Source organism: Tachyglossus aculeatus, chromosome 21 (genome assembly GCF_015852505.1).
Source record: "Tachyglossus aculeatus isolate mTacAcu1 chromosome 21, mTacAcu1.pri, whole genome shotgun sequence".
NCBI lineage: Eukaryota > Metazoa > Chordata > Mammalia > Monotremata > Tachyglossidae > Tachyglossus > Tachyglossus aculeatus.
In genome coordinates this window covers 11,051,387-11,078,893 of record NC_052086.1, presented here as the reverse complement: position 1 = coordinate 11,078,893, position 27,507 = coordinate 11,051,387, and the positions used below count along the sequence as shown (strand labels likewise).

General features: G+C 49.5%; 1 protein-coding gene across 6 annotated transcripts in view; it reads right to left on the bottom strand.

The window, feature by feature from the left end:
- Window positions 1–27,507, bottom strand: part of LOC119942875 (calpain-15-like) — a 161,583-nt gene that overhangs the window by 78,960 nt on the left and 55,116 nt on the right. For 5 of the 6 annotated variants that reach the window (XM_038763897.1, XM_038763898.1, XM_038763899.1 and 2 more), the window contains one exon: window positions 1,622–1,833. In XM_038763897.1, coding sequence (XP_038619825.1) covers window positions 1,622–1,833 — 212 coding nt within the window. Of the gene's footprint in view, window positions 1–1,621; window positions 1,834–22,439; window positions 22,548–27,507 lie in introns of those variants that run through there. The other variant, XM_038763903.1, reaches the window with a different exon arrangement.

Below are 27,507 nucleotides of genomic sequence, written 5' to 3'. Positions count from 1 at the left end.
TATATGTATATATGTTTGTACATATTTATTACTCTATTTATTTTGCTTGTACATATCTATTCTATTTATTTTATTTTGTTGGTATGTTTGGTTTTGTTCTGTCTCCCCCTTTTAGACTGTGAGCCCACTGTTGGGTAGGGACTGTCTCTATATGTTGCCAATTTGTACTTCTCAAGCGCTTAGTACAGTGCTCTGCACATAGTAAGCACTCAATAAATACGATTGATGATGATGAATCCCTGTCCTACATGGGGCTCACAGTCTAAGCAGAACTTTCTTGTGGCCTGTTTTTGCTTACAGAAGAATTCCAGCGCGGACATCTAATAACGGCCAATCTGCAAGCACGTCCAGGAAAGACAGCACGGCTAAATCTTATTTCCGCAATCACCCGGGGACCTCCCCGTGTCAACATTCCTGCGGTGCCCGGACTGAGGATGAAGGATGTTTCCCCTTGGCCCTTTCCCTGCCTGATGGTAAACAACTGCTTCCCTTTTTCCTTCCCCCCTGGCCAAATGAAGACCGGTTTGCTGAACTGCATCTTCCCCAATACTTTGCTCATTTCTTTGTAGACGGCAAGTGCTTAATAGTTACTGTTATTAAGGCACGATTCCTGCCCACAGTGAGCTCACAGTCTAGAGGGGGAGACACATGAATATAAATAGATAGATAAATAGATAAATAAATAAATAAATTACAAATACAGACCTGCTTTGGGGGAGGGGGGAGGGAGGATGAATGAAGGAGCAAGTCAGTGCGGCGCAGAATGGAGTAGGCGGAGAGGAGGGCTTAGTCAGGGAAGGCTTCTGGGAGGAAATGTGCCTTCAATAAGGTTTTGAAGTCAGGGAAAGAAATTATAATAATAATGGTATTTGTTAAGCGCTTACTATGTGTCAGGCACTGTGTTAAGCGCTGGGAATGGATACAAGCAAATCGAGTTGATACTCATGTGAGGCTTACAGTCTTAACCCCCATTAAGATTCCCATGAGGGAACCGCGGCCCAGAGAGGTGAAGTGATTTGCCCAAGGCCTCACAGCAGACAAGTGACAGAGCCGGGATTAGGACCCTGGTCCTTGTGACTCTCCGGCCCGTGCTCTAACCACTAGTCCACCCTGCTTCTCACGTTGCTTGTGTCTGTGGCCCCCATTTGACAGTAAGCAGCCTGAACGCAGGGAATGTTGGTCTCGCCACCAAGCGCTTAACCCAGTGCCAAGGGCCTAAGAGGTGCTCAATAAATGTCCCGGATTGAATGACTGACTGAATTTTCCAAGCAGCTGTTCCCTTTGCCCCGTGCGGCCCTGGCAGCACCCAATCCAGCCCATTTTTTATTTTTCACTCTGTTTCGTTCTGATGTGTTCAGACTGCTTCCTGCTCGGTCTAGGCCTTCCTTCGCCTTTCACCGTCTGTAGAGGAGTTCTGCCCGTCTCCCCGATTTGACCGTGAGCACCCGGAGGGCTCCTCCTCGCATCCTGCTCCGATGCCCTTCCCCAAGTGCTTGGTACAGCGCCCGGCCTACCCCACTGATAAAGAGAATGAACTTCTTGCCCCAGAGAGGTGGACGTCTGTGGCGCCCGACGGGCGATCGTCTGGGGAAGCCGGCGGAGGCCGTCCCGTGGTACGTACGTTGCGGGGGTGAGCGGCGACGACCCGTTCTCCGGTTCCTCGGCCGCGTCGGCGATCTCCGAGTGCACGGCCGAGTCGATGGCGCTGTCCGTTTCCACCTCGTTGTGCATCTCGGGGTGCACTAGGGTGCCGGTATCCTCGTCGGTGAAGGTCTCGCATTCGCTATACGTGCTCTCAGACCCCATGTAAGCGCTGTCCGTCACCTCATTTGCCTGCGGGTAGAGGAGGAGGCACAGACATCGAGAGAGAGAGCAAGAGGGACAGAGAGGGGTGGGATGAGGGAACCATGAGAGATTATTCACCTCTATTCAATTACTTGACATTATTTATTATAAATGATTTATTCACACCAATGTCTACCTCCCCCTCTAAGCTCATTATGGGCGGGGAACATGTCAGCTAATTCTGTTGTATTGTAATAATAATAGTTATGGTATTTGTTAAGCGCTTACTATGTGCCAAGCGCTGGGGTAGACACAAGGTAATCGGGTTGTTCCACATGGGCTGGCAATCTTAATCTCCATTTTACAGATGAGGGAACTGAGGCCCAGAGATGTGAAGTGACTTGCCGAAGGCAACACAGCAGACAAGTGGCAGAGCAAGGATTAGAACCCATGACGCCCAGGTCCGGGCTCTAGCCACTAGGCCATGCTGCTTCCCTCTACTTTCATTCATTCATTCAATTGCATTTATTGAGCGCTTACTGTGCACAGGGCACTGCACTAGGCGCTTGGGAAGTACAAGCTGGCAACAGACAGAGAGGTCCCTACCCAACAACGGGCTCACAGTCTACAGGGGGGAGACAGACAACAAAACAAAACAGGTGGACACGTGTCATTCCCAAGCACTTAGTACAGTGCTCTGCACATAGTAAACGCTCGATAAATACCTCTGATTGACCGACTACTGTGAAAAGTTCTTAGAGAGTCCTAGCACAGGGCTTGGCTCTGCTGTATCAAAATACATTTTCCCCCAACATCTCACACATTCGTTCCTGGCAGCCCCTTTCTTCAAACTGAATTCTCTCTTTCCCATATCTACTTGCCATGTTCAGCGTAAACGACGGTGACATATTTCTCCTGGTCGGATCTTTTACCTAAATTTCTGATTCTGCCGGGGACCCAGAAGCTAGAGAACCCAGGGATTTTTCAAGCCTGACAGATCAAAGTCGAAGAACCTTGGGAATAAAATTAGATGGCCTGCTATCCTGGAATTCCCCAGGTTGCCTCCTGAAGAGGAAGTTCCCGTTTAGAAGGTTGTTTTCGGCGGTCTTCTTGTCTAGCCCTTTGGAGCTCAAATGATAATCATGATTATAATTATGATACCTGTTAAGCGCCTACGATGTGCCGGGCACTGTAATAGGCGCTGGGGTGGATCCAAGCAAATCGGGTTGGACACAGTCCCCGTCGCACCTGGGGCTCACGGTCTCCATCCCCATTTGACAGATGAGGTCACTGAGGCCCAGAGAAGCGAAGTGGCTTGCTGCACAGCAGACAAGTGGCAGAGCCGGGATTGGAACCCATGACCTTCTGGCTCCCAAGCCCCGGCGCTAGCCACTGTGCCATGCTGCTACTGCTGCTTCAGCCCTGGCAGAGTCTTCTGCACAATGTCTATGCCAGGCCAGCCCTGGCACCCGAGCGAAGAAGGGCTTTCAATGCAGCTTTGTCTTCCTAAATCAATCAGTTGTACTTATTAATAATAATAATAATAATAATGTTGGCATTTGTTAAGCGCTTAGTTATTAAACACTTACTGTGGGCAGAACACTGTACCAAACACTTGGGATAGTACAATATAACAGAGTTGGAGTTGGTAGACACGGTCCCTGCCCTCATTGAGCTTTCAGTCTAGACGGGGAGATGGGAATTAATAACGGTCCCGCAGAGCAGTATTTGTTAATGACTGTATTTGTAAATAATGATGGTATTTGTTAATACCTTCTAGACTGTGAGCCCCTTCTAGACTGTGAGCCCACTGTTGAGTAGGGACCGTCTCTATATGTTGCCAACTTGGACTCCCCAAGCACTTAGTACAGTGCTCTGCCCACAGTAAGCGCTCAATAAATACGATTGATTGATTGATTAAGTGCTTATTATGTGCAAAGCACTGTTCTAAGTGCTGTGGGGATACAAGGTGATTAGGTTGTCCCACATGGGGCTCACAATCTTAATCCCCATTTTACAGATGAGGTAACTGAGGCACAGAGAAGTTAAGTGACTTGCCCAAAGTCACACAGGACTTAATATGTGTCAAGCACTGTATTAAACACTAGGGTAGATACAAGATAATCAGGTTGGACACAATCCCTGTCCCACATGGGGCTCACAGTCTCCTATCCAAGCACTTAGTTTGGTGCTCAGCATACAGTAAGTGCTCAATAAAAGCCATGGATTGTTTGACTGACTGACTGAAGTCTCAGCCTTTGTTTCTCTCATTAAACTCTCCCAGTAATAATAAAAATAATAATTATGGTTATGATTATTATGGTACTTGTTAATAATAATGATAGCATTTATTAAGTGCTTACTATGTGCAAAGCACTGTTCTAAGCACTGTTAAGAACTATGTGCCAAGCACTATCCTAAACGCTGGGGTAGATACAAGCTAATCGGGTTGGACACAGTCCCTGTCCCACATGGGGCTCACAGTCTTAATCCCCATTTTACAGAAGAGGTATCTGAGACACTGAGAAGTTAAGTGACTTGCCCAAGTTCATACAGCAGGTACGTGATGGAGCCAGGATTAGAACCCAGGACCTCTGACTCCCAGCCCCATGCTCTGTCCTGCAAGGCACGCCGCTTCTACAGTAGAATAAATAACTGGATTAAAATGGGGATTAAAACCGTGAGCCCCGTGTGGGACCTGGACTGTATCCAACCTGATTAGTTTCATTCACTTATTCATTCAATCGTATTTACTGAGCTCTTACTGTGTGCAGAGCACTATACTGTATCTACCCCAGCGCTTAGTACAATGTCTGGCACTTATCATCATCAATCACATTTATTGAGCGCTTACTATGTGCAGAGCACTGTACTAAGCGCTTGGGAAGTACAAATTGGCAACATATAGAGACAGTCCCTACGCAACAGTGGGCTCACAGTCTAAAAGACTAAAAGTAAGCACTTAACAAATACCATAAAAAAAGAAGAAGAAAATAAATGGATGGGGTAAGGCAGAGGTAGGGGCAGCCAAGATGGAGAGAAGGTTCATTTCCCTCTAGACTGTGAGCCCGTTGTTGGGTAGGGACCGTCTCTATATGTGTCACTTTGGGGAAGTCACTTCACTTCTCTGGGCCTCAGTTCCCTCATCTGTAAAATGGGGATTAAAACCTGTGAGCCCCCCGTGGGACAGCCTGATCACCTTGTAACCCCCCCAGCGCTTAGAACAGTGCTTTGCACATAGTAAGCGCTTAAGAAATACCATCATTATTATTATTATTATATGTTGCCAACTTGTACTTCCCAAGCGCTTAGTCCAGTGCTCTGCACACAGTAAGCGCTCAATAAATACGACTGAATGAATTAATTCCCTAGCCACCTCAAACACCTTCCTCTGCACACAGGAAGCGCTCAATAAATACGACTAAATGGATGAATTACCACTCCGGCCCCCTGACCATCCCAGACCTCTCTCTATCTCCACCACCCAGGCCCCTTCAGCTCTCAGGGTGTGAAATTTGCTCCAGGGCACAAAAAGCCTCATTTACCCCCACTGCAGTTAGATTAAAACAGATGACATTGTCTCCCGCAAGGTCAGGAGGTGGAAATGGAAAATCCTAAGTAAGCCATTAACCGCCAAGCAAAAGCTAAACTTTAATCTTGACAGGCTGGAGAGGAGACTTTTAAATGTTCGCAGGGGCCACAGAGACCCAGGTCTTGGATCTGACCATCACGGAGCCCAGAAGACCAGATAATAATAATAATAATAATAATAATAATAATAGTATTTGTTAAGCGCTTACTATGTGCAAAGCACTGTTCCAGTCGCCTCTGTTCTTCCGAAGGCTCCGAGGAGCAGCGTGGCCTAGTGGGAGTCAGAGGACCTGGGTTCTAATCCTGCCTCTACCACTTGTCTACTGAGTGACTCTGGATGAGTCGCTTCACTTTCCTGGGACTTGGTTTCCTCATCTGTAAAATGGGGAGTCATTACTCCTACTCAGATTGTGAGCTCCCTGTGGGAAAGGGACTGCCTCCAACCTGATTAATCCCAGCGCTTAAAACACTGCTTTATCAGTGAGCGTTTATCAGATATAATAATAATAGTAGTCTCTTAACTGTAAGCTCCTTGTGGGCAGAGAACATGTATAGATGTCTGTATGTATTTATTACTCTATTTATTTATTTTATTTGTACATATTCATTCTATTTATTTTACTTTGTTAATATGTTTTGTTTTGTTGTCTGTCTCTCCCTTCTAGACTGTGAGCCTGCTGTTGGGTAGGGACCGTCTCTATATGTTGCCAACTTGTACTTCCCAAGTGCTTAGTACAGTGCTCTGCACACAGTAAGCGCTCAACAAATATGATTGAATGAATGAATGAACTCTGGTGTACTGTACTTCTCCCAAGTGCTTAGAATAGTGCAGCAGCGTGGCCTCGTAGATAGCGTACGATCTTGGGAGCAAGAAAGACCAGACTTCTATTCATTCATTCAATAAAATGTATTTATTGAGCGCTTACTGTGTGTAGAGCATTGTACTAAGCGCACAACTAGGCAACATTTAGAGACAGTCCCTACCCAACAACGGGCTCGCAGTCTAGAAGGGGGAGACGGACAACAAGACAAAACATGTAGACAGGTGTCAAAACCATCAGAATAAATAGAATTATAATTATATGCACATCATTAATAAAATAGAGTAGTAACTATGTACAAGTAAAATAAATGGAGTTATAAATCTGTACCAAGTGCTGTGGAGAGGGGAAGGAGGTAGGGCGGGTGGGGGGAGATGGGGAGGAGGAGAGGGAAAAGGGGCTCAGTCTGGGAAGGCCTCCTGGAGGGGGTGAGCTCTCAGTAGGGCTTTGAAGAGGGGAAGAGAGCTAGTTTGGCAGATGTGTGGAGGGAGGGCGTTCCAAGTCAGGGGAAGGTCGTGGGCCGGGGTCTGACGGCGGACAGGCGAGATCGAGGCCCAGTGAAGAGGTTAGCGGCGGCAGAGGAACGGAGGGTGCGGGCTGGGCTGGAGAAGGAGAGAAGGAAGGTGAGGTAGGAAGGGGCGAGGGGATGGACAGCTTTGAAGCCGAGAGTGAGGAGTTTTTGCTTGATTCAAAGTTTGATAGGCAACCTCTGGAGATTTTTGAGGAGGGGAGTGACATGCCCGGATAATCCAGGTAGCAGAGTGAAGTATAGACTCAAGCGGGGAGAGACAGTCCCATGTCCCCGCCCCCCCCCCCCAACAACAGCCATCCCCATTCCTGAAAACAAACTTAGGTTCCTAGGGTTTTTGTTGCTCAAAAGGTACCTGTCAAAAGAACACCCTCAAATTACATTATTTTCATCTGTGCAAATCAAAGGCCTTGAAGTTAAATATCATAATGTGATTCAAAATACAAGGCTTTCCGTGGCCCAACATACTTGAATTCCTGTTTAACTTCTGCCATTTTTGAGGCGTCAGGGTTTCTCACCAAGTAATCAATCAAACGATAGTACTCTTCTGTACAGGGCTCTGTACTAAGCGTTTGGAAAGGTCAAGTCGGCAACAAATAGAGACAATCCCTACCCAGCAACGGGCTCCCGTGATCCCTGCCCACAAGGAAATTACCACGAAGCCTCTTTTCCCCACTGGGTCGCCCATATTGAGGATCCAGGGCATCCAGGGTAGTTGCCGAACGCGGCCTTTTCATTCAATCGTATTTACTGAGCGCTTACTGTGTGCAGAGCACTGTACTAAGCGCTTAAGGGCCTTGGTTGGGTCCCTCTATGTTCAGAATGTGGAAACTCTGATGCGTCTCTTTCCCGCATCGTTACAAGAACTCTCAGTAAATCAATAGCGCTTCTTGATAAACTGATCCTCTAGTGAGGCAGCTGAGTACATTAGGAATAATCACAATTATTCCACTTGATGAAGTCCTGTGGGTTTACTTTAATATCTGTCTCCCCCTCTAGACTTTAAGCTCACTGTGGGCAGGGAATTTGTCCACCTACTCTTCTGCTTGTCTTCTCCCAAGAGCTTAGTACAGGGCGGAGAAGCCACGGGACCTGGGTACTAGTGCTGACTCCACCACTCGTTTGCTGTGTGACCTTGGGCAGGTCAGTTCACCTCTATGGGCCTCAGTTCCCTCCTCTGTAAAATGGGGATTGAGACTGTGAGCCCCACCGTGGGACAGGGATTATATCCAATCCGATTACCTTGGACGTACCCCAGTGCTTAGTTCAGTGCCTGGCACAAAATAAGCGCTTAACAAATACCATTAAAAAACAGTAAGCGCTCAATAAATACCACGGATGATGTTTCTGTTGCTCTGCCCAATAAAAGCCGACCTATTGACCTGTGCTGTCAGCATTTTGGCCCCGTTTTTAAGGCTAGTCTGGCATTCCGGAGATAACCTCACTTCCACTGTCCCACAGGAAGACGGAAACGTGATAGGGAGGGATGTGGCTTCCCAAAATTGCTGGGTCTGAAAATCTCACATCTTCATTTCTCCTTACCGATCAATCTCTGATATTTATGGAGCCCTCACTATGTGCAGAGGACTGGATTAAGCGCTTGGGAGTGTACGATTCCATCGAATTTGTAGACGCCTTCCCTGCCCATGATGAGTTTACAGTCTGGATGGCTTACAATCTATTGCCAACTACTGTTCTGATTGGCAGAAGACTTTTAGGGCAATTATGGGGTGGAATGGGCTTAATCTGGTAGGGACAGCTGACCTCCAATAATAATAATAATGATGGCATTTGTTAAGCGCTTACTATGTGCAAACCACTGTTCTAAGCGCTGGGGGGATATAACATGATCAAGTTGTCCCACGTGGGGCTCACAGTCAATCCCCATTTACAGATGAGGTAACTGAGGCTCAGTTACTGAGGGGATAATTGTGGTATTTGTTAAGCACTTACTATGCACCAAGCACTGCACTAAGCGCTGGAGTGGGTACAAGCAGATCCGGTAGGACACCATCCCTGTCCCACATCGGGTTCACAGCCTCAATCCCCAGTGTACAGATGAGGGAAACGAGGCCCAGAGAAGTGAAGTGACTCTCCCGAGATCACACAGCTGGCAAACGTGGGGAGGGAGGGATTAGAACTCACAACTTCTGCCTCCCTGGCCCGGGCTCTACCCACTGCACAGGCTTCTCAGCACACGGGGCGGCCACAACGTCGTGGTGTCGTGCTCACCAATGTCCGCCAGGCGGCGCCCAAAAGACGGCAATATCACGGAGGGGGTCAGCGAAAGCCGCAGGGGTGTCGTGCTCACTAATGTCCGCCAGACGGCGCCCAAAGCACAGCAATATCACGGAGGGGGTCAGCGAAGCCGCAGGGGTGCCGTGCTCACCAATGTCCGCCAGGCGGCGCCAAAAAGGCAGCAATATCACGGAGGGGCCAGCGAAGCCGCAGGGGTGTCGTGCTCACTAATGTCCGCCAGACGGCGCCCAAAGACGGCAATATAACGGAGGGGCCAGCGAAGCCGCAGGGGTGTCGTGCTCATGAATGTCCACCAGACGGCGCCCAAATACGGCAATATCACGGAGGGGCCTTATTCATTTATTCAATCATATTAATTTATTGAGCGATCAATGTGTGCAAAGCGCTGTACTAAGCGCTTGGAAAGTACAGTTCAGCGAAAGGGAGAGACAATCCCTGCCCACACGGGGCTTACAGTCTAGAAGGGGATAATTGTGGTATTTGTTAAGCACTTACTATGTACCAAGCACTGCACTAAGCGCTGGGGTGGGTACAAGCAGATCCGGTAGGACACCGTCCCTGTCCCACATCGGGCTCACAGCCTCAATCCCCAGTGTACAGATGAGGGAAACGAGGCCCAGAGAAGTGAAGTGACGCGCCCGAGATCACACAGCTGACAAACGTGGCGAGGGAGGGATTAGAACTCACAACTTCTGCCTCCCTGGCCCGGACTCTACCCACTGCACAGGCTTCTCAGCACACGGGACGGCAACACCGCAGAGGTGTCGTGCTCACCAATGTCCGCCAGGCGGCGCCCAAAAGACGGCAATATCACTGAGGGGGTCAGCGAAAGCCGCAGGGGTGTCGTGCTCACTAATCTCCGCCAGACGGCGCCCAAAGCACAGCAATACCACGGAGGGGGTCCGCGAAGCCGCATAGGTGCCGTGCTCACCAATGTCCGCCAGACGGCGCCAAAAACGCAGCAATATCACGGAGGGACCAGCGAAGCCGCAGGGGTGTCGTGCTCAGCAATGTCCACCTGAGGGCGCCCGCAGACGGCAGCCTCCTGCACGCTACCGGGCCTCACACTGTGCTAAGCGCTGGGACCGATACAAACAAATCGGGGTGGGCACAGTCCCTCGTCCCACGTGGGGCTCACAGTCTCCATCCCTATTTTACAGATGAGGGAACTGAGGCCCAGAGAAGTCAAGTGACTTATTCATTCATTCAATCGTATTTATTGAGCACTTACTTTGTGCAGAGCACTGTACTAAGCGCTTGGGAAGTACAATGTGGCAACATATAGAGACAGTCCCTACCCAACAGTAGGCTCACAGTCTAAAAGGAGTCACAAGGTTTGGTGCCATCTGTCTGCTGCATGGGGTTGGCTCACGGGCCTGGGAATCATCATCATCATCATCATCAGCCATATTTATTGAGCGCTTACTGTGTGCAGAGCACTGCACTAAGCGCTTGGGAAGAACAAGTTGGCAACATATAGAGACAGTCCCTAACCAACAGTAGGCTCACAGTCTAAAAGGATTCACAAGGCTTGCTGCCATTTGTCTGCTGCATGGGGTTGGGGAACGGGCCTGGGAGTCACAAGGTTTGCTGCCATTTGTCTGCTGCATGGGGTTAGGGCACGGGCCTGGGAGTCATCATCATCATCATCAATCGTATTTATTGAGCGCTTAGTGTGTGTAGAGCACTGCACTAAGCTCTCGGGAAGTACAAGTTGGCAACATCTAGAGACGGTCCCTTCCCAACAGTAGGCTCACAGTCTAAAAGGTGTCAGAAGGTTTGCTGCCATTTGTCTGCTGCATGGGGCTGGGGCACGGGCCTGGGAGTCACAAAGGTTGCTACCATTTGTCTGCTGTATGGGGTTGGGGCACGGGCCTGGGAGTCATCATCATCATCATCATCATCATCATCATCAATCGTATTTATTGAGCGCTTACTGTGTGCAGAGCACTGCACTAAGCGCTTGGGAATTACAAGTTCGCAACATATAGAGACAGTCCTACCCAACAGTGGGCTCACAGTCTAAAAGGCGTCAGAAGATTTACTGCCATTTGTCTGCTGCATGGGGTAGGGGCACGGGCCTGGGAGTCACAAGGTTTGCTGCCATTTGTTTGCTGCATGGGGTTAGGGCACGGGCCTGGAAGTCATCATCATCATCATCATCAATCGTATTTATTGAGCGCTTCCTGTGTGCAGAGCACTGCACTAAGCGCTTGGGAAGTACAAGTTGGCAACATATAGAGACAGTCCCTACCCAAACAGTAGGCTCACAGTTCAAAAGGAGTCACAAGGTTTGCTGCCATTTGTCTGCTGCATGGGGTTGGGGCACGGGCCTGGGAGTCATCATCATCATCATCAGCAAGCATATTTATTGAGCGCTTACTGTGTGCAGAGCACTGCGGTAAGCGCTTGGGAAGTACAAGTTGGCAACATATAGAGACTGTCCTTACCCAACAGCAGGCTCACAGTCTAAAAGGAGTCACAAGGTTTACTGCCATTTGTCTGCTGCATTGGGTTAGGGCACGGGCCTGGGAGTCATCATCATCATCATCAATCGTATTTATTGAGCGCTTACTGTGTGCAGAGCACTGCACTAAGCGCTTGGGAAGTACAAGTTGACAACATATAGAGACAGTCCCTACCCAACAGTGGGCTCACAGTCTAAAAGGAGTCAGAAGGTTTACTGCCATTTGTCTGCTGCATGGGGTCGAGGCACAGGCGTGGGAGTCACAAGGTTTGCTGCCAATTGTCTGCTGCATGGGGTTGGGGCAAGGGCCTGGGAGTCATCACCATCATCATCAATCGTATTTATTGAGCACTTACTGTGTGCAGAGCACGACACTAAGCGCTTGGGAAGTACAAGTTGGCAACATCTAGAGACAGTCCCTACCCAACAGTAGGCTCACAGTCTAAAAGGAGTCAGAAGGTTTGCTGCCATTTGTCTGGTGCAGGGGGTAAGGGCACGGGCCTGGGAGTCACAAGGTTTGCTGCCATTTGTCTGCTGCATGGGGTTGGGGCACGGTCCTGGGAGTCATCATCATCATCATCAATCGTATTTATTGAGTGCTTACTGTGTGCAGAGCACTGCACTAAGCGCTTGGGAAGTACAAGTTGGCAACATCTAGAGACAGTCCCTACCCAACAGTAGTCTCACAGTCTAAAAGGAGTCAGAAGGTTTGCTGCCATTTGTCTGCTGCATGGGGTTGGGGCACGGGCCTGGGAGTCACAATTTTTGCTGCCATTTGTCTGGTGCAGGGGGTAAGGGCACGGGCCTGGGAGTCACAAGGTTTGCTGCCATTTGTCTGCTGCGTGGGGTTGGGGCACGGGCCTGGGAGTCATCATCATCATCATCAATCGTATTTATTGAGCACTTACTGTGTGCAGAGCACTGCACTAAGCGCTTGAGAAGTACAAGTTGGCAGCATATAGAGACAGTCCCTACCCAACAGTAGGCTCACAGTCTAAAAGGAGTCACAAGGTTTGCTGCCATTTGTCTGCTGCATGGGGTTGGGGCACGGGCCTGGGAGTCAGAAGGTTTGCTGCCATTTGTTTGGTGCAGGGGGTAAGGGCACGGGCCTGGGAGTCATCATCATCATCATCAATCGTATTTATTGAGCACTTACTGTGTGCAGAGCACTGCACTAAGCGCTTGGGAAGTACAAGTTAGCAACATATAGAGACAGTCCCTACCCAACAGTAGGCTCACAGTCTAAAAGGAGTCACAAGGTTTGCTGCCATTTGTCTGCTGCATGGGGTTAGCTCACGGGCCTGGGAATCATCATCATCTTCATCAGTCGTATTTATTGAGCGCTTACTGTGTGCAGAGCACTGCACTAAGCGCTTGGGTAGTACAAGTTGGCAACATATAGAGACAGTCCCTACCCAACAGTAGGCTCACAGTCTAGAAGGAGTCACAAGGTTTGCTGCCATTTGTCTGCTGCATGGGGTTAGCTCACGGGCCCGGGAATCATCATCATCTTCATCAATCGTATTTATTGAGCGCTTACTGTGTGCAGAGCACTGCACTAAGTGCTTGGGAAGTACAAGTTGGCAACATATAGAGACAGTCCCTACCCAACAGTAGGCTCACAGTCTAAAAGGAGTCAGAAGGTTTACTGCCATTTGTCTGCTGCATGGGTTTGGCGCACGGGCCTGGGAGTCACAAGGTTTGCTGCCATCATTTGTCTGCTGCATGGGGTTAGGGCACGGGCCTGGGAGTCATCATCATCGTCATCAATCATATTTATTGAGCGCTTACTGTGTGCAGAGTACTGCGGTAAGCGCTTGGGAAGCACAAGTTGGGAACATATAGAGACAGTCCCTACCCAACAGTGGGCTTACAGTCTAAAAGGAGTCAGAAGGTTTACTGCCATTTGTCTGCTGCATGGGGTAGGGGCACGGGCCTGGGAGTCACAAGGTTTGCTGCCATTTGTTTGCTGCATGGGGTTAGGGCACGGGCCTGGAAGTCATCATCATCATCATCATCAATCGTATTTATTAAGCGCTTACTGTGTGCAGAGCACTTCACTAAGCACTTTCGAAGTACAAGTTGGCAACATATAGAGACAGTCCCTACCCAACAGTAGGCTCACAGTTCAAAAGGAGTCACAAGGTTTGCTGCCATTTGTCTGCTGCATGGGGTAGGGGCACGGGCCTGGGAGTCACAAGGTTTGCTGCCATTTGTCTGCTGCATGGGGTTAGGGCACGGGCCTGGAAGTCATCATCATCATCATCAATCGTATTTATTGAGCGCTTACTGTGTGCAGAGCACTGCACTAAAAGCTTGGGAAGTACAAGTTGGCAACATCTAGAGACAGTCCCTACCCAACAGTAGGCTCACAGTCTAAAAGGAGTCAGAAGGTTTACTGCCATTTGTCTGCTGCATTGGGTTAGGGCACAGGCCTGGGAGTCATCATCATCATCAATCGTATTTATTGAGCGCATCCTGTGTGCAGAGCACTGCACTAAGCGCTTGGGAAGTACAAGTTGGCAACAGATAGAGACAGTCCCTACCCAACAGTAGGCTCACAGTCTAAAAGGAGTCAGAAAGTTTGCTGCCATTTGTCTGCTGCATGGGGTTGGGGCACGGGCCTGGGAGTCACAAGGTTTGCTGCCATTTGTCTGCTGCATGGGGTTGGGGCACGGGCCTGGGAGTCATCATCATCATCATCATTCGTATTTATTGAGCGCTTACTGTGTGCAGAGCACTGCACTAAGCGCTTGGAAAGTACAAGTTGGCAACATATAGAGACAGTCCCTACCCAACAGTAGGCTCACAGTCTAAAAGGAGTCAGAAGGTTTGCTGCCATTTGTCTGCTGCATTGGGTTGGGGCACGGGCCTGGGAGTCATCATCATCATCATCAATCGTATTTATTGAGCGCTTACTGTGTGCAGAGCACTGCACTAAGCGCTTGGAAAGTACAAGTTGTCAACATATAGAAACAGTCCCTACCCAACAGTAGGATCACAGTGTAAAATGAGTCACAAGGCTTGCTGCCATTTGTCTGCTGCATGGGGTTGGGGAACGGGCCTGGGAGTCACAGGGTTTGCTCCCATTTGTCTGCTGCGTGGGGTTGGGGCACGGGCCTGGGAGTCATCATCATCATCATCAATCGTATTTATTGAGCACTTACTGTGTGCAGAGCACTGCACTAAGCGCTTGAGAAGTACAAGTTGGCAGCATATAGAGACAGTCCCTACCCAACAGTAGGCTCACAGTCTAAAAGGAGTCACAAGGTTTGCTGCCATTTGTCGGCTGCATGGGAGTCACAAGGTTTGCTGCCATTTGTCTGCTGCATGGGGTTAGGGCACGGGTCATGGGTTCAAATCCCGACTCCATCACTGGTCAGGTGTGTGACTTTGAGGAAGTCACTTAACTTCTCTGTGCCTCACTTCCCTCATCTGTAAAATGGGGATGAAGAGTGTGAGCCCCACGTGGGACAACCTGATCTCCTTGTAAACTCCCCAGCTCCTAGAACAGTGCTTTGCATATAGGAAGCACTTAATAAATGCCATCATTATTATTATTATTGTTATCACGGAGCGGCCTCAGAGAAGCCCCCCCGGCAGGAAGGGCTGTGAAGCCGCAGGGGTGTCGTGCGCATGAATGTCCACCAGGCGGCGCCCAAATACGGCAATATCACGGAGGGGCCTTATTCATTTATTCAGTCGTATTAATTTATTGAGCGCTCACTGTGTGCAGAGCACTGTACTAAGCGCTTGGAAAGTACAGTTCAGCAAAAAAGAGAGACAATCCCTGCCCACACGGGGCTTACAGTCAAGAAGGGAATAATTGTGGCATTTGTTAAGCACTTACTATGTACCAAGCACTGCGCCAAGCCGGGATTTGTACAAACAGATCCGGTAGGACACCGTCCCTGTCCCACATCGGGCTCACTCACAGCCTCAATCCCCAGTGTACAGATGAGGGAAACGAGGCCCAGAGAAGTGAAGTGACTCGCCCGAGATCACACAGCTGGCAAACGTGGAGAGGGAGGGATTAGAACTCACAACTTCTGCCTCCCTGGCCCGGGCGCTACCCACTGCACAGGCTTCTCAGCACACGGGACGGCAACAACGCCGTGGTGTCGTGCTCACCAATGTCCGCCAGGCGGCGCCCAAAAGACGGCAATATCACGGAGGGGGTCAGCGAAAGCCGCAGGGGTGTCGTGCTCACTAATGTCCGCCAGACGGCGCCCAAAGCACAGCAATATCACGGAGGGGGTCAGCGAAGCCGCAGGGGTGCCGTGCTCACCAATGTCCGCCAAGCGGCGCCAAAAAGGCAGCAATATCACGGAGGGGCCAGCGAAGCCGCAGGGGTGTCGTGCTCACTAATGTCCGCCAGACGGCGCCCAAAGACGGCAATATAACGGAGGGGGCCAGCGAAGCCGCAGGGGTGTCGTGCTCATGAATGTCCACCAGACGGCGCCCAAATACGGCAATATCACGGAGGGGCCTTATTCATTTATTCAATCATATTAATTTATTGAGTGATCAATGTGTGCAGAGCTGTGTCCAACCTGATTAACTTATATCTACCTCAGTGCTTACAGCATTGTTTGGCACACAATAAGCTCTTAAATACCATAAAAACAATTTTTCTTCTTGTACTAGTGTACAATAATATCATATATTGTATTATGTATTATTATTATTTTCATCTAGACTATCCCTTCTAGACTATTTGCTTATTGTGGGCAGAGAATTCATTCAATCACATTTACTGAGTGCTTACAGTGTGCAGATGATGATGATGATGGCATTTGTTAAGCGCTTACTATGTGCAAAGCACTGTTCTAAGCGCTGGGAGCACTGTGCTAAGCGTTTAGGAGAGTACAACACAGCAATAAACATTCCCTCCCTACGACAGGCTTACAGTCGGAGTATATGTCTCCCACTTCAGCTGTATTGTCCTTTCCAAGCGCTTAGTCCAGGACTTCGCACAAAGTAAGTGTTAAATGAAGGTGATTGATTGATTGATCACTGGTTGATAATAACGGAGGTAAATCCTGGCCGACAGTGCATAGGTTCACTATTAGATGATGGCGAAGCCTTGCTGTTGTCTTACGCTGTCGAGTCGTGTCCGACCCATAGTAATGCCACGGACACATCTCTCCCCGAACGGCCCACCTCCAACTGCCACCGTTCTGATAGTGGATCCGTAGCGTTTTCTTGGTCAAAATACAGAAGCAGTTTACCATTGCCTCCTTCCGTGCAGTAAACCAGAGTCTCCGCCCTCGACTCTCTCCCCGTGCCCAGCACGGGGGGGTTTTGATTTGGAGCAGATTGCCTTCCGCTCTGCTAGACACTGCCCAAGCTAGGAATGGAAGGAAAGGACTCTACTTGACTCCCTCTCTCGTAGTCGAGACTGGTAGAGAACTGGAAATTCTCCAGGAGCGACCCTGAGAGGAAGGGGAAACCTGCTTCTAGTAAATGGAAGTAGAACTGGAAATCCCCAGAAGAGCTGCCAAGAGAGCGTCTGGAGGCTAAGGAGCCTCTTCCCCCTCGGAAATGAATCCCCGGGTCTCCCCGGCCGGGGGGACTTGGCTTTGATCGAGAAAACATCGCCACAAAACCACTGGTCGGAGACTCTCTTTCCCGGCCAGGGCCCGCCTTCAGGATCCTGGGGTTCGCTCAATGAATGCTTCTTGGGATTCAGGGAGAGTTGTCCCCTGGCTGGGATAGCTGACTTCCTCTTTCATTGTACGGATGGTATAGTCCATGCTGAAAAAGGTTTTAGGTTGCCTTACAGATACCAGGTCCAAGAAAGATCGCAACATCTCTCCTGCCTAGAATTACTGAAGCAGCTTGGTCTAGTGGAAAGACCCCGAGCCTGGGGAATCAGAGGCCCTGGGTTCTAATCCCAACTCTGCCGCTTACTTGCTGTGTGACCTCGAGCAAGTCACTTTACTTCTCTGTCCTCAGTTCCCTCATCTGTAAAATGGGGATTAAATCTGTGAGCCCCTTGGAACAGTGATCAACCTGATAGTCTTGTATTCATTCATTCATTCATTCAATCGTATTTATTGAGCGCTTACTGTGTGCAGAGCACTGTACTAAGAGCTCGGGAAAGTACCGTACAACAATCTACCCCAGTGCCTGGCACATAAGTGCTTAACAAAAAAGCTTTTTTGTAAAAAGACGCATACGAGGGCGGCTTGTATTCATAGAACAGAATAGTTCTGAGATCCCCATGACAGAGTCCAACTCCATGGTGCTATTGTGAGGACGCCCAGGGCAACGATCATTCCTTCTGCTCCACGGGATGCACGGCTGCTTCCAGGAATTCACCCGGCCCCAGGAAGACTGGGGCGGAACGGATTCTGAGGAAAAGAAAATCAAGCCCCAATCCACTTGCCCCAGATGGCATCGGCCACTGCCTTCCCCTTCTCCCCGAGCGGTCCGGGACCCCCGTAAGCCCACCTGCTCCGGCCGCAGGGTCACGACGCCGCGCTTCCTCGGTCTGAAAGCACTTGGTCCAAGTTACGTTTTATAATAACAATAGTCGGGCTACTTGTAGAGTGCTCTTTGTGGACTAAGCACTGTCCTAAGGGCTGGGGTAGATACAAGATCGTCAGGTCCCACATGGGGTTTCACAGTCTAAGTAGGAGGGGGAACAGGTAATGACAACCCCATTTTGCAGACGAGGGAACTGAGGTACGGAAAAATGAAGTGACTTGCCCACGGTCACCCAGCAGACAAGCGGTGGAGCCGGTATTAGAACGCAGGTCCTCGGACTCCCAGGTTTTTTTTTTTGATGGCATTTATTAAGCGCTTACTATGTGCAAAGCACTGTTCTAAGCGCTGGCACTATTCTAAGTTCTGGGCTCTTTCCACTCGGCCAAGCTGCTTTGCTTTAACTTGTCTCTGGGGTCCAAAAAAACGGCTTCTGGCAAAAGTAAATCATTCTGGTCTACTACAGAGGTGAGGAAATCAGAGGTGGCACTACACTGAAGGTGACCCCAGCATTATCCGCTTGTTTTCCAAGAAACTTAACAACACCAGTACACAAAGTAGAAGGGAAAGATGGGAAATGGTGGGGCCTAGGGGAAAGAGCCCGGGACTGGGAGCCAGAGGTCCTGGGTTCTACTCCCGGCTCCGCCACTTGCCTGTTGTGTGACTTCGGTCAAGTCACTTCACTTCTCTGTACCTCAGTTCCCTCATCTGCAAAATGGTGATTCAGTCCCTGTTCTCCTTCCTACTTAGACTCTGAGCCCCACGTGGGACCTGATTAGCTTGTATCTACAGTGCTTGTAGCTACAGTGCTTCTTTGTGCAGTGCTTGGCACATAGTAAGCACTTAAATACCACAATTACAGGATGTGGGCATCATAGTCTGCTGGCTAAGATTCCTCAGGGTAAAAGCTGACCTCTTCTTCCATTTCGAGGTGGCTCAAATTGAACAGAGGTGATCAAATGGAAAGGTCTTTTCCAGACGGAGCAGGACGACTAGGAACACATGGATATTTAGTGATCATCAATGTGTTGGGAGCTGGGAATCACTCAGAAGGCTACAGGAGCCATTATAAGGCGCAACAGTAATTGTAGTAGTGAGTACCGTCCTCCCTGACTCACAAGCCTGTAACCTTGGCCATAGCCTTGACATATCTCTCTCACTCGGCTCAAACATTCAATCTGTCACCAAATCCTGTCGGTTCAACCTTCACGACGTCGCTAAAATCGGCCCTTTCCCCTCCATCCAAACTGCTACCACTTATATCCTACCACTTACCCAAACTGCACCCTTTATTCATCCCCCCGTCCCAGCAGCACAGATTTTACGCACATATCTGTCATCTGATTACTTATATTAAGGTCTGTCATCCCCCCTCTAAACCGCAAGCTTGTTGTGGGCGGGGAATGTATCTGTTTATTGTTCGTTCAATCATTCAATTGTATTTATTGAGTGCTTACTGAGTGCAGAGCACTGGACTAAACACTTGGAAAATACAATTCAGCAACAGAGACAATCCCTCCCCAACAACGGGCTCACAGTCTAGAAGCGGGGAGACAGACAACAAGACAAAACAAGTGGACAGGCATCAATACATTCTAGTGTACTCCCTCAAGCACTTAGTACAGTGCTCTGCACCGAGTGAGCTCTCAATAAATATGATTGAATGAATGAATGAATATCCCACTTGATTACTGCCTCAGCCTCCTAGCTGGCCTCCCTGCCGCCGACTCCCCTCCACTCCAGTCTATACTTAATAATGATAATAATTTTGGTATTTGTTAAGCGCTTACTATGTGCCAGGCACTGTACCACGCACTGTGGTGGATACAAGCAAATCGGGTTGGGCACAGTCCTTGTCCCACCCGGGGCTCACAGTCTCAATCCCCATTTTACAGATGAAGTAACTGAGGCCTAGAGAAGTGAAATGACTTGCCTAAGGTCTCACAGCAGACAAATGGAGGAGCCGGGAATAGAACCTGTGTCCTTCCAACTCTCAGGCTCGGGCTCTACCCTCTATGCCATGCATACTTCAATCTGCTGCCTGGGTCATTTTTCTGAAAAAATCCCCAATGGTCGCCCTCCTCATCAACCAGACAATCCTCACCGTCGGGACACTCCTTACCGTCGGACTTTCATCAGTCAATCCATCGTATTTATTGAGCACTTACTGTGTGCAGAGCACCGTACTAAGCGCTCACCCACTCCATCAGCTCACCCCCTCCCTACCTTACCTTGCTGATTTCCTCTCACAGCGCGACCCGCACACTACGCTCCTCTGACGCCAACCTACTCAATGAGCCTCGATCTCGTCTATCCCACCACCGACCCCTCACCCACGTTTCCCCTCAGGCCTGGAATTTCCTATCTCTTCATATCTCTCTGCCTTCAAAACTCTTTGAAAATCCCATCTCCTCCAAGACGCTTTCCCAGATTATGCTCTTCAGTTCCCCTATCCCCTCCCACCCTTTGAAAATCCCATCTCCTCCAAGACACTTTCCCAGATTATGCTCTTCAGTTCTCCTATCCCCTCCCGACCCCGCAATGACTATGAATTTGGCTATATACCCCTTAAGCACCTCGATACTCACCCCAGCTCCACAACACTTTCCTATTTTCTCTACCCCTCATCTATTGGAATGTTTGTCCCCCCCGTAGACTGACAGCTCATTGTGGGCAGGGACCAGGTCTACCAATTCTAAACATTCAGCATAGTACTCTGCACACAGTATTGGCTGCTTATTATGTGCTGTGCTAAATGCTGGGGTACATAAGGATATAATGAGACCAGACACAGGCCCTGCTCCCCTCAAGGCTCATAATCTAAGCAGTACGGAAAGCAGAGATCCCCCATTTTACAGATGAGGACACTGAGGCCCAGAGAGGTTAAGCGGCCTGCCCAAGGTCACCCAGCAGGCCGGTGGCAAAGTTGGAAGGAGAATCTGAGTCTCCAGAGGCCCAGACCTGTGCTCTTTCCATTAAGCCCCGCTGCTTCCCAGCATAAAGCCGGGCTCTACCAGCCCTGAAGATCTACGAGCCAAATAAATCAACCAATCATATTTACTGAGATCTTACTATGTGCAGAGCACTGGACTAAGTGCTTGGGAGAGTACCACACGGCAGAATTGGCAGAAACGTTCCCTACCCATAATGAGCTTACAGTCTAGACGGGGAGACAGATGTTACTAGCAATAAATACATGCCGGTTTTGAACCTAAGTGCCATAGGGCTGAGGGAGGGGTAAGTAAAGGGCGCAAATCGAAGTGCAAGGGTGACACAGAAGGGAGAGGGGTGGAGGGGAAATGAGGGCTTAGACGGGGAAGGCCTCTTGGAGAGGATGTGCTTTTAATAGGCCAAATGAAAGTTTTCAAACATTCAAAAATCTAGGGAAGACTTTTTTTGGTACGATTTATGCTCTCCATTTCCCGAAAGTGTTTCTTCGGCCTACTTATATTACTGTAGTATTTTGAGGGTTGAATTAGTCTTTTACTGATAAATTTGGCAGGTAAGGTGATGCCCCCAGGAAGTGAGACAGCTGTCGTTTGGGATGCTTGGGATGGTATTCCCAAACCAGGACACTTGGGATGGTATTCCCAAACCGGCCATTCTGGCTCCAGAAGGGGTCAGGTGAGCCCCCTCGGACAAAGGGGATAGGGGGAAGAACCCACCCCTCCAGTCCGGCTTTGAGCCAGGGGGTTGCACACCTGTCGCTCAGTCTGCTGCCACAGTACCCAGACCGAAACCCGGAACACGGACTCTACACGTCGCCGGCCTTCCGCAAGATCCATTTGGGGAAGCTCCCCACCTCTTTTGCTTGTGGCTACCAAATTCGCCTCGCTCCTGGGATAGTCATCACAACAACAATCACAACTGTGGTATTTGTTAAGCGCTTACTAGGTGCCAAGCACTGGACATCTGAGAACATCAGGACCATGTGGAGTTCACAGTCTAAATAGAAGGGAGAACAGGGACTGGATCCCCATGTGACAGATGAGGGAATCGAGGCCAGGAGATTGTTTTTTCATTTTTTTTTTTATGGTATTCGTTAAGTGCTTACGAGGTGCCGGGCACTTTTCTAAACAATGGGGTAAGTACAAACTGATCAGATTAGACAAAGTCCATCTCCCACACGCGACTCACAGTCTTAATCCCCATTTTACAGATGAGGTAACTGGGGCCCAAAGAAGTGAAGTGACTTCCCCAAGGTCACACAGCAGACAAGTGGCGGAACCGGGATAATTAATGTAGAAGAATTGTGTTAGGCTGTGGTTTCTAACTTTATTGCAACTGAACGTCACCCGAGGCAATGCCAATTTGACCCTCCCACCACGCCTTCCTTCCAGAGTAAACAGGAACACCAGAGCCTAGCAGCAGCGTAAAAATGGGCAAAAAGATCCTTCGGAATCAAAGTGAGTCCTTTCAGGATTCTGAGGAACGGAGCGGAACACCTGTCTCAAAGCGAGAGATGCGATTTCCAGGCCGGGTCCTTGCGAGTTCTTACCTGGAGCCGGAGGGAACTGTCTGTGGGATTTGGGTTCGGCCTGCCGGGGGCTAGCTTGGCTCTCGCCTCATCCGTGGCTCCACCACACAGAACGGGAGTGTTCACCTGAAGGCATATCCGGCCCTTCCAAACAGCTCCTTCTAATCCTCTCCCAGACACGCTCTGTTAGCCTTCCAACTCCATCCCGCCAACCCAGGGATCAGGAGGAGGAAGAGGAGGGGGGAAGCAAAGTTCAGGAAGTGTTCCGTGCCGGGATTTTACCGGCGATCCCCAGGTCTCGCAACAGAGCGGCTGTTGTTCTTTCCCTACTGGCCTTCCCGATAACGACGAGGGGGAGAGAACGCCCAGCTCTCGGCCATCGTCCCCTAGGGTGGCTCTCCTCTCCCCCGGGGAACGGGGAGGGCAGTTGGCAGGGACGAGGAGAACGCGGACGACCAGGAAATGGAAGGGTGGAAACAAGGTGTCGGGGCCGTCGATATTACCCGCCTCGTTCCGCAGCTCCTGGGGGGCGGGGATCAGGTGTGCCGGCTCAAGCGTCTAGTACAGCGTTCTGTCCGCAGTAGGCATTCAAATCAATCAATACAAGGGAATGAATGACGGCATCTTTCTTCACTGCCTGTGTCCTCCTCCTCCTCCTCTCACCTGCCCGCTCCAACTGTCCCTGAGAATCCTGCCTCCCATGGCTTTCTTTCATTCATTCAGCTATTGAGCTCTTACTGTGTGCAGGGTGCTGTGCTAAACGCTTGGGAGAGTACAATACAACAATAAACAGTTCCCTCTTCATTTTTGCCCCGTGGGCTCTCTCCACCTTGAAGTTTTAAATCAATCAATGGGCAATCGGCCTCTCTGGGCCAAGTTCTCTCATCTATAAAATGGGGGTAAAATATCTAAGCCCCCTCCTTCCTCTGCTCCTCCCCATCCCCCACGCCCTACTTCCTTCCCTCCCCACAGCACCTGTATATATGTTTGTACAGATTTATTACTCTATTTTACTTGTACATATTTACTATTCTATTTATTTTATTAATATGTTTTGTCTCCCCCTTCTAGCCTGTGAGCCCGCTGTTGGGTTGGGACCGTCTCTCTATGTTGCCAACTTGTACTTCCCAAGAGCTTAGTACAGTGCTCTGCACACAGTAAGCACTCAATAAATACGACTGAATGAATGAATGAATGAATGAATGCTGGTGGGAAAAGCCAGGGAGTCAGAGGACCTGGGTTCTAATCCTGGCCTGCTGTGTGACCTTGGGCAAGTCACTTTATTTGCCTCTTCCTCAGTTTTCCCATCTGTAAAATGGGGGTTCAAAGCCGGCTCTCCCTCCAAACTCAGAACGTGAGTCCCATGCGGGAGAGGGACCGTGTCTGACCTGATTAACTTGTATCTACCCCAGCACTTAGAACAGTGCAGGTCACGTAGTAAGCACTTAACAAACACCCATATGATAATCTGCTCCTTCTCAGATTGTAAGCTGGGGACTGGGTTCGATCTGATGCTCCTGCAATCACTCCAGTGCTTAGTGTAGTGTCTGACACGGACGTGCTTAATAAATAGCATAATAATGCTTTTCACGGTCTTCATTCAGCTCAGACCACGAGCTATTATTACCGGGTAAGCAGGAGAAGATACAATCATCAAAAAAAGTGAAGAAATCTGCTTGGCTTGGTTACGTGCAGTGCAGACTGAAGAATTGGGGGTCCCTTTCTAGATTTTAACTCCACTGCAATGTGCAAAAAAAGCCTTGAAAACATCATTTTTCCAAATTCAGGGTTTAATGACAAACTTCTGAATCTCACCAACTTGTATTAGAAATGCATTTTTCTTTGTTTAAGTCTCTCTTTCTTTAAAGCTGTCTTTACTTGGGTCTCTGCCATGTTAGCCTTCCGGTTTATTATAAATCTCCGGGGAAGCAGCATGGCTGAGTGGGGAAAGAATGAGCTTGGAAGTCAAGAGGACCTGGGTTCTAATCCCGGCTCTGCCGAGCCCCTTGTTGGGGAGGGATTGTCTCTGTTGCTGAATTGTACTTTCCAAGCGCTTAGTACAGTGATCTGCACCCAGTAAGCGCTCAATAGATATGAATGAATGAATGAAAAACCTACTTTCCTACTCTAACCTGAAGCAGTTTGGCCCAGTCACTTTAGAACACGGAGCTGGGAATTAAGGGGAAAGTAGAGCAATTTTGAGGAAAAACATTTCTCCGTAGCTACTTTCCCAGCTTTCTAGAAGCCACACTGCCTTTCAGAGCCTGAAGATCATGCCCTAATGAACGCATTTGGATCTGTACTCTTTGGACATGGGTTCTAATCCCGGCTCCATCGCTGGTCTGCTGTGTGACCTTGGACAAGCCACTTCACTTCCCTGGGCCTCAGTTCCCTCATCTGGAAAATGGGAACTGAGACTGTGAGCCCCATGGGGGACAGGGACTGTGTCCAACCCGGTTAGCTTATATCGAAGCAGCGTGGCTCAGTGGAAAGAGCCCGGGCTTTGGAGTCAGAAGTCATGGGTTCAAATCCCAGCTCTGCCAATTGTCAGCTGGGTGACTTTGGGCAAGTCACTTAACTTCTCTGTGCCTCAGTTACCTCAACTGTAAAATGGGGATGAAGACTGTGAGCCCCACGTGGGACAACCTGATCACCTTGTAACCTCCCCTGCGCTTAGAACAGTGCTTTGCACATAGTAAGCGCTTAATAAATGCCATTATTATTATTATTATTATACACCCCAGCACTTAGCACAGTGCCTTGCATATAGTAAGCACTTAACAAATGCCAAACTGTACTTTCTAAGCGCTTGGTAATAATGATGTTATTTGTTAAGTACTTGCTATGTGCCAAGCACTGTTCTAAGCGCTTAGTACAGTGCTCTGCACACAGTAAGGGCTCAATAGATAAGGTTGAATGAATGAATGAATGAAATACCATTACAAAATCAGTATTCAGTAAAAACCATCGATTGATGGATTGACTGATTGGAAGACTAGTCATTTGAATCTGAGATTCGCCCTCCCACAAACAGTTTCACTTTCAGGATTTAGTCCGTAGGGGACAGGGTTGTATCGCAATGCTCTGTACTGTTGAAAGCTGCCGTGCAGACAAACACAAACTCAAAGGCTTTGTAAAGCAATTAGATGAAGCTACCCCAGGAATTTTAATCATCCACTAGATTATAAACTCCTCTACTAGACTGGAAAGCAACGTGGCTTAGTGGAAAGAGCCCGGGCTTGGGCGTCAGAGCCTGCGAGTTCTAATCCCGGCTCCGCCACTTGTCAGCTGTGTGCCTTTGGGCAAGTCACTTCACGTCTCTGGGCCTCAGTTCCCTCATCTGTAAAACGAGAGGCAGAGTGGCTCGGTGGACAGAGCGCGGGCTTGGGAACCAGAGGTCATGGGTTCTAATCCCGGCTCCGCCACTTGTCAGCTGTGTGACTTTAGGCAAGTCACTTGCCTAAGTGTCTCCCCCCTAGACTGTAAGTTCATTGTGAGCACGGAATGTCACTGTTTACTGTTGTATTATACTCTCCCAAGCACTTAGTACAGTGCCCTGTACACAGTAAGCACTATATAAATATGACCAAGTGAATGAATGAATGAATGAATGACAGGGCAAACAGCCAGCCCAGTCTATAGCCAGTCAACCCTGGGCTCTGTTGACTCTGGATCATTTTGCCCCTCTCCCGCTGGCTCCCATCCCGCCACCCCGAGCGCACGGCCAGAATCAGGCATTCCCTACTTTTAGTTCAAGAGCCTGAGGAAGGGATGGACTTCCCTCCGTTTCCCCATATGCCCCGCGCTCCACAATCCAGCCCTCACTTCTTCACCATCACAGTCCCATGGGAGGATTGGGTGGAGCCCCGGGGTGGGATGGAGCGGGACCGCGGGCCGCGTTTTTCGGATTCGGAAGATCTATTTTAGCCGACCGAGCAGGGTTTCTCTTCGACCCGGCCGCTCGTGGGGCTCCCAGGACCCCTCCAGCGGCCGGGTGGCCACTCGAGTCGCTGTCAGAGGGACCAAGGCGGTCAGTGGGATGAGCAAACCGGGACCGAAATCTAAATCTGCTCCAAAAGCCCTTCTCCATGCGCCTGGTCTGACTCAGTGGAGTCAGGAAACGGTTTGCTGAGACGATAATTGCAGCAACCGGGCCTCCTAGATTTCACACCCAAAGACGCGTGGCGAGCCAGAAGGCCACAATTACAGATGACATGACACTGTGATAACGGCTCTGCATATGTTGGCAGGGGCGGGGAGGGGGCAAATGGAGCCAAAGGATGCAATGAGTCAACTGCTTTCAGAGAATGGAGGAGCTTTTTATGGAACTTGACTCTCGGTGAAATTAAAACAAAATTTTCAAAAATTTAAAAAGAACGCAAAACCTCGCCGTGTCCTCGGCTCTGCCCTCTCAGACAGCCCGGCTCTTGGCGGGGACTGTGACATCACGGGACGGCTGGACGATTCCGGGCAGCCTTTCGGTCTCACAGGGTCAGACTCACGGCCCATGTAGCCCCCGAGGCTTGCAAATATCACAGCGTGGACTCGGAGAAAGAGCCCGGGCCAGGGAGATTGAGGACCTGGATTCTCAACCTGGGACAAGTCACTTTTTTTTTTTAACGGTATTTGTTATTCGTTTTCTGTATGCCAGGTACAGCAGTAAGCGCTAGGGAAGGTACATAATAGGTTGGACAATGCCCATGTCTCACGTGGGGCTCAGAGCTCAGCATAGTGCCCGGCATATAGTATGCGCTTAACAAATACCATAATTATTATTATTACTATTTAATCCCCCTTTTACAGATGAGGTAGCGGAGGCACAGAGAAGTTACAAGTGATTTGTCCAGGGTCACGCAGCAGACAAATGGCAGAGTCCGGATGAAAACCCAGGTCCTCTGACTCTCAGGCCTTTGCTCTTTCCACTAGGCCACACTGCTCCCCGCTTCACTTCTCAGGGCCTCAGTTTCCTCCTCTGTAAAATGGAGATTAAATACCTGGTTCCCCTCCTACTTTAGACTATAAGCCTGATGAGGGACAGGGCCTGTGTCCCTCCTGATGATCTTGCGTTTACCCCAGAGTTTAGCGCAGC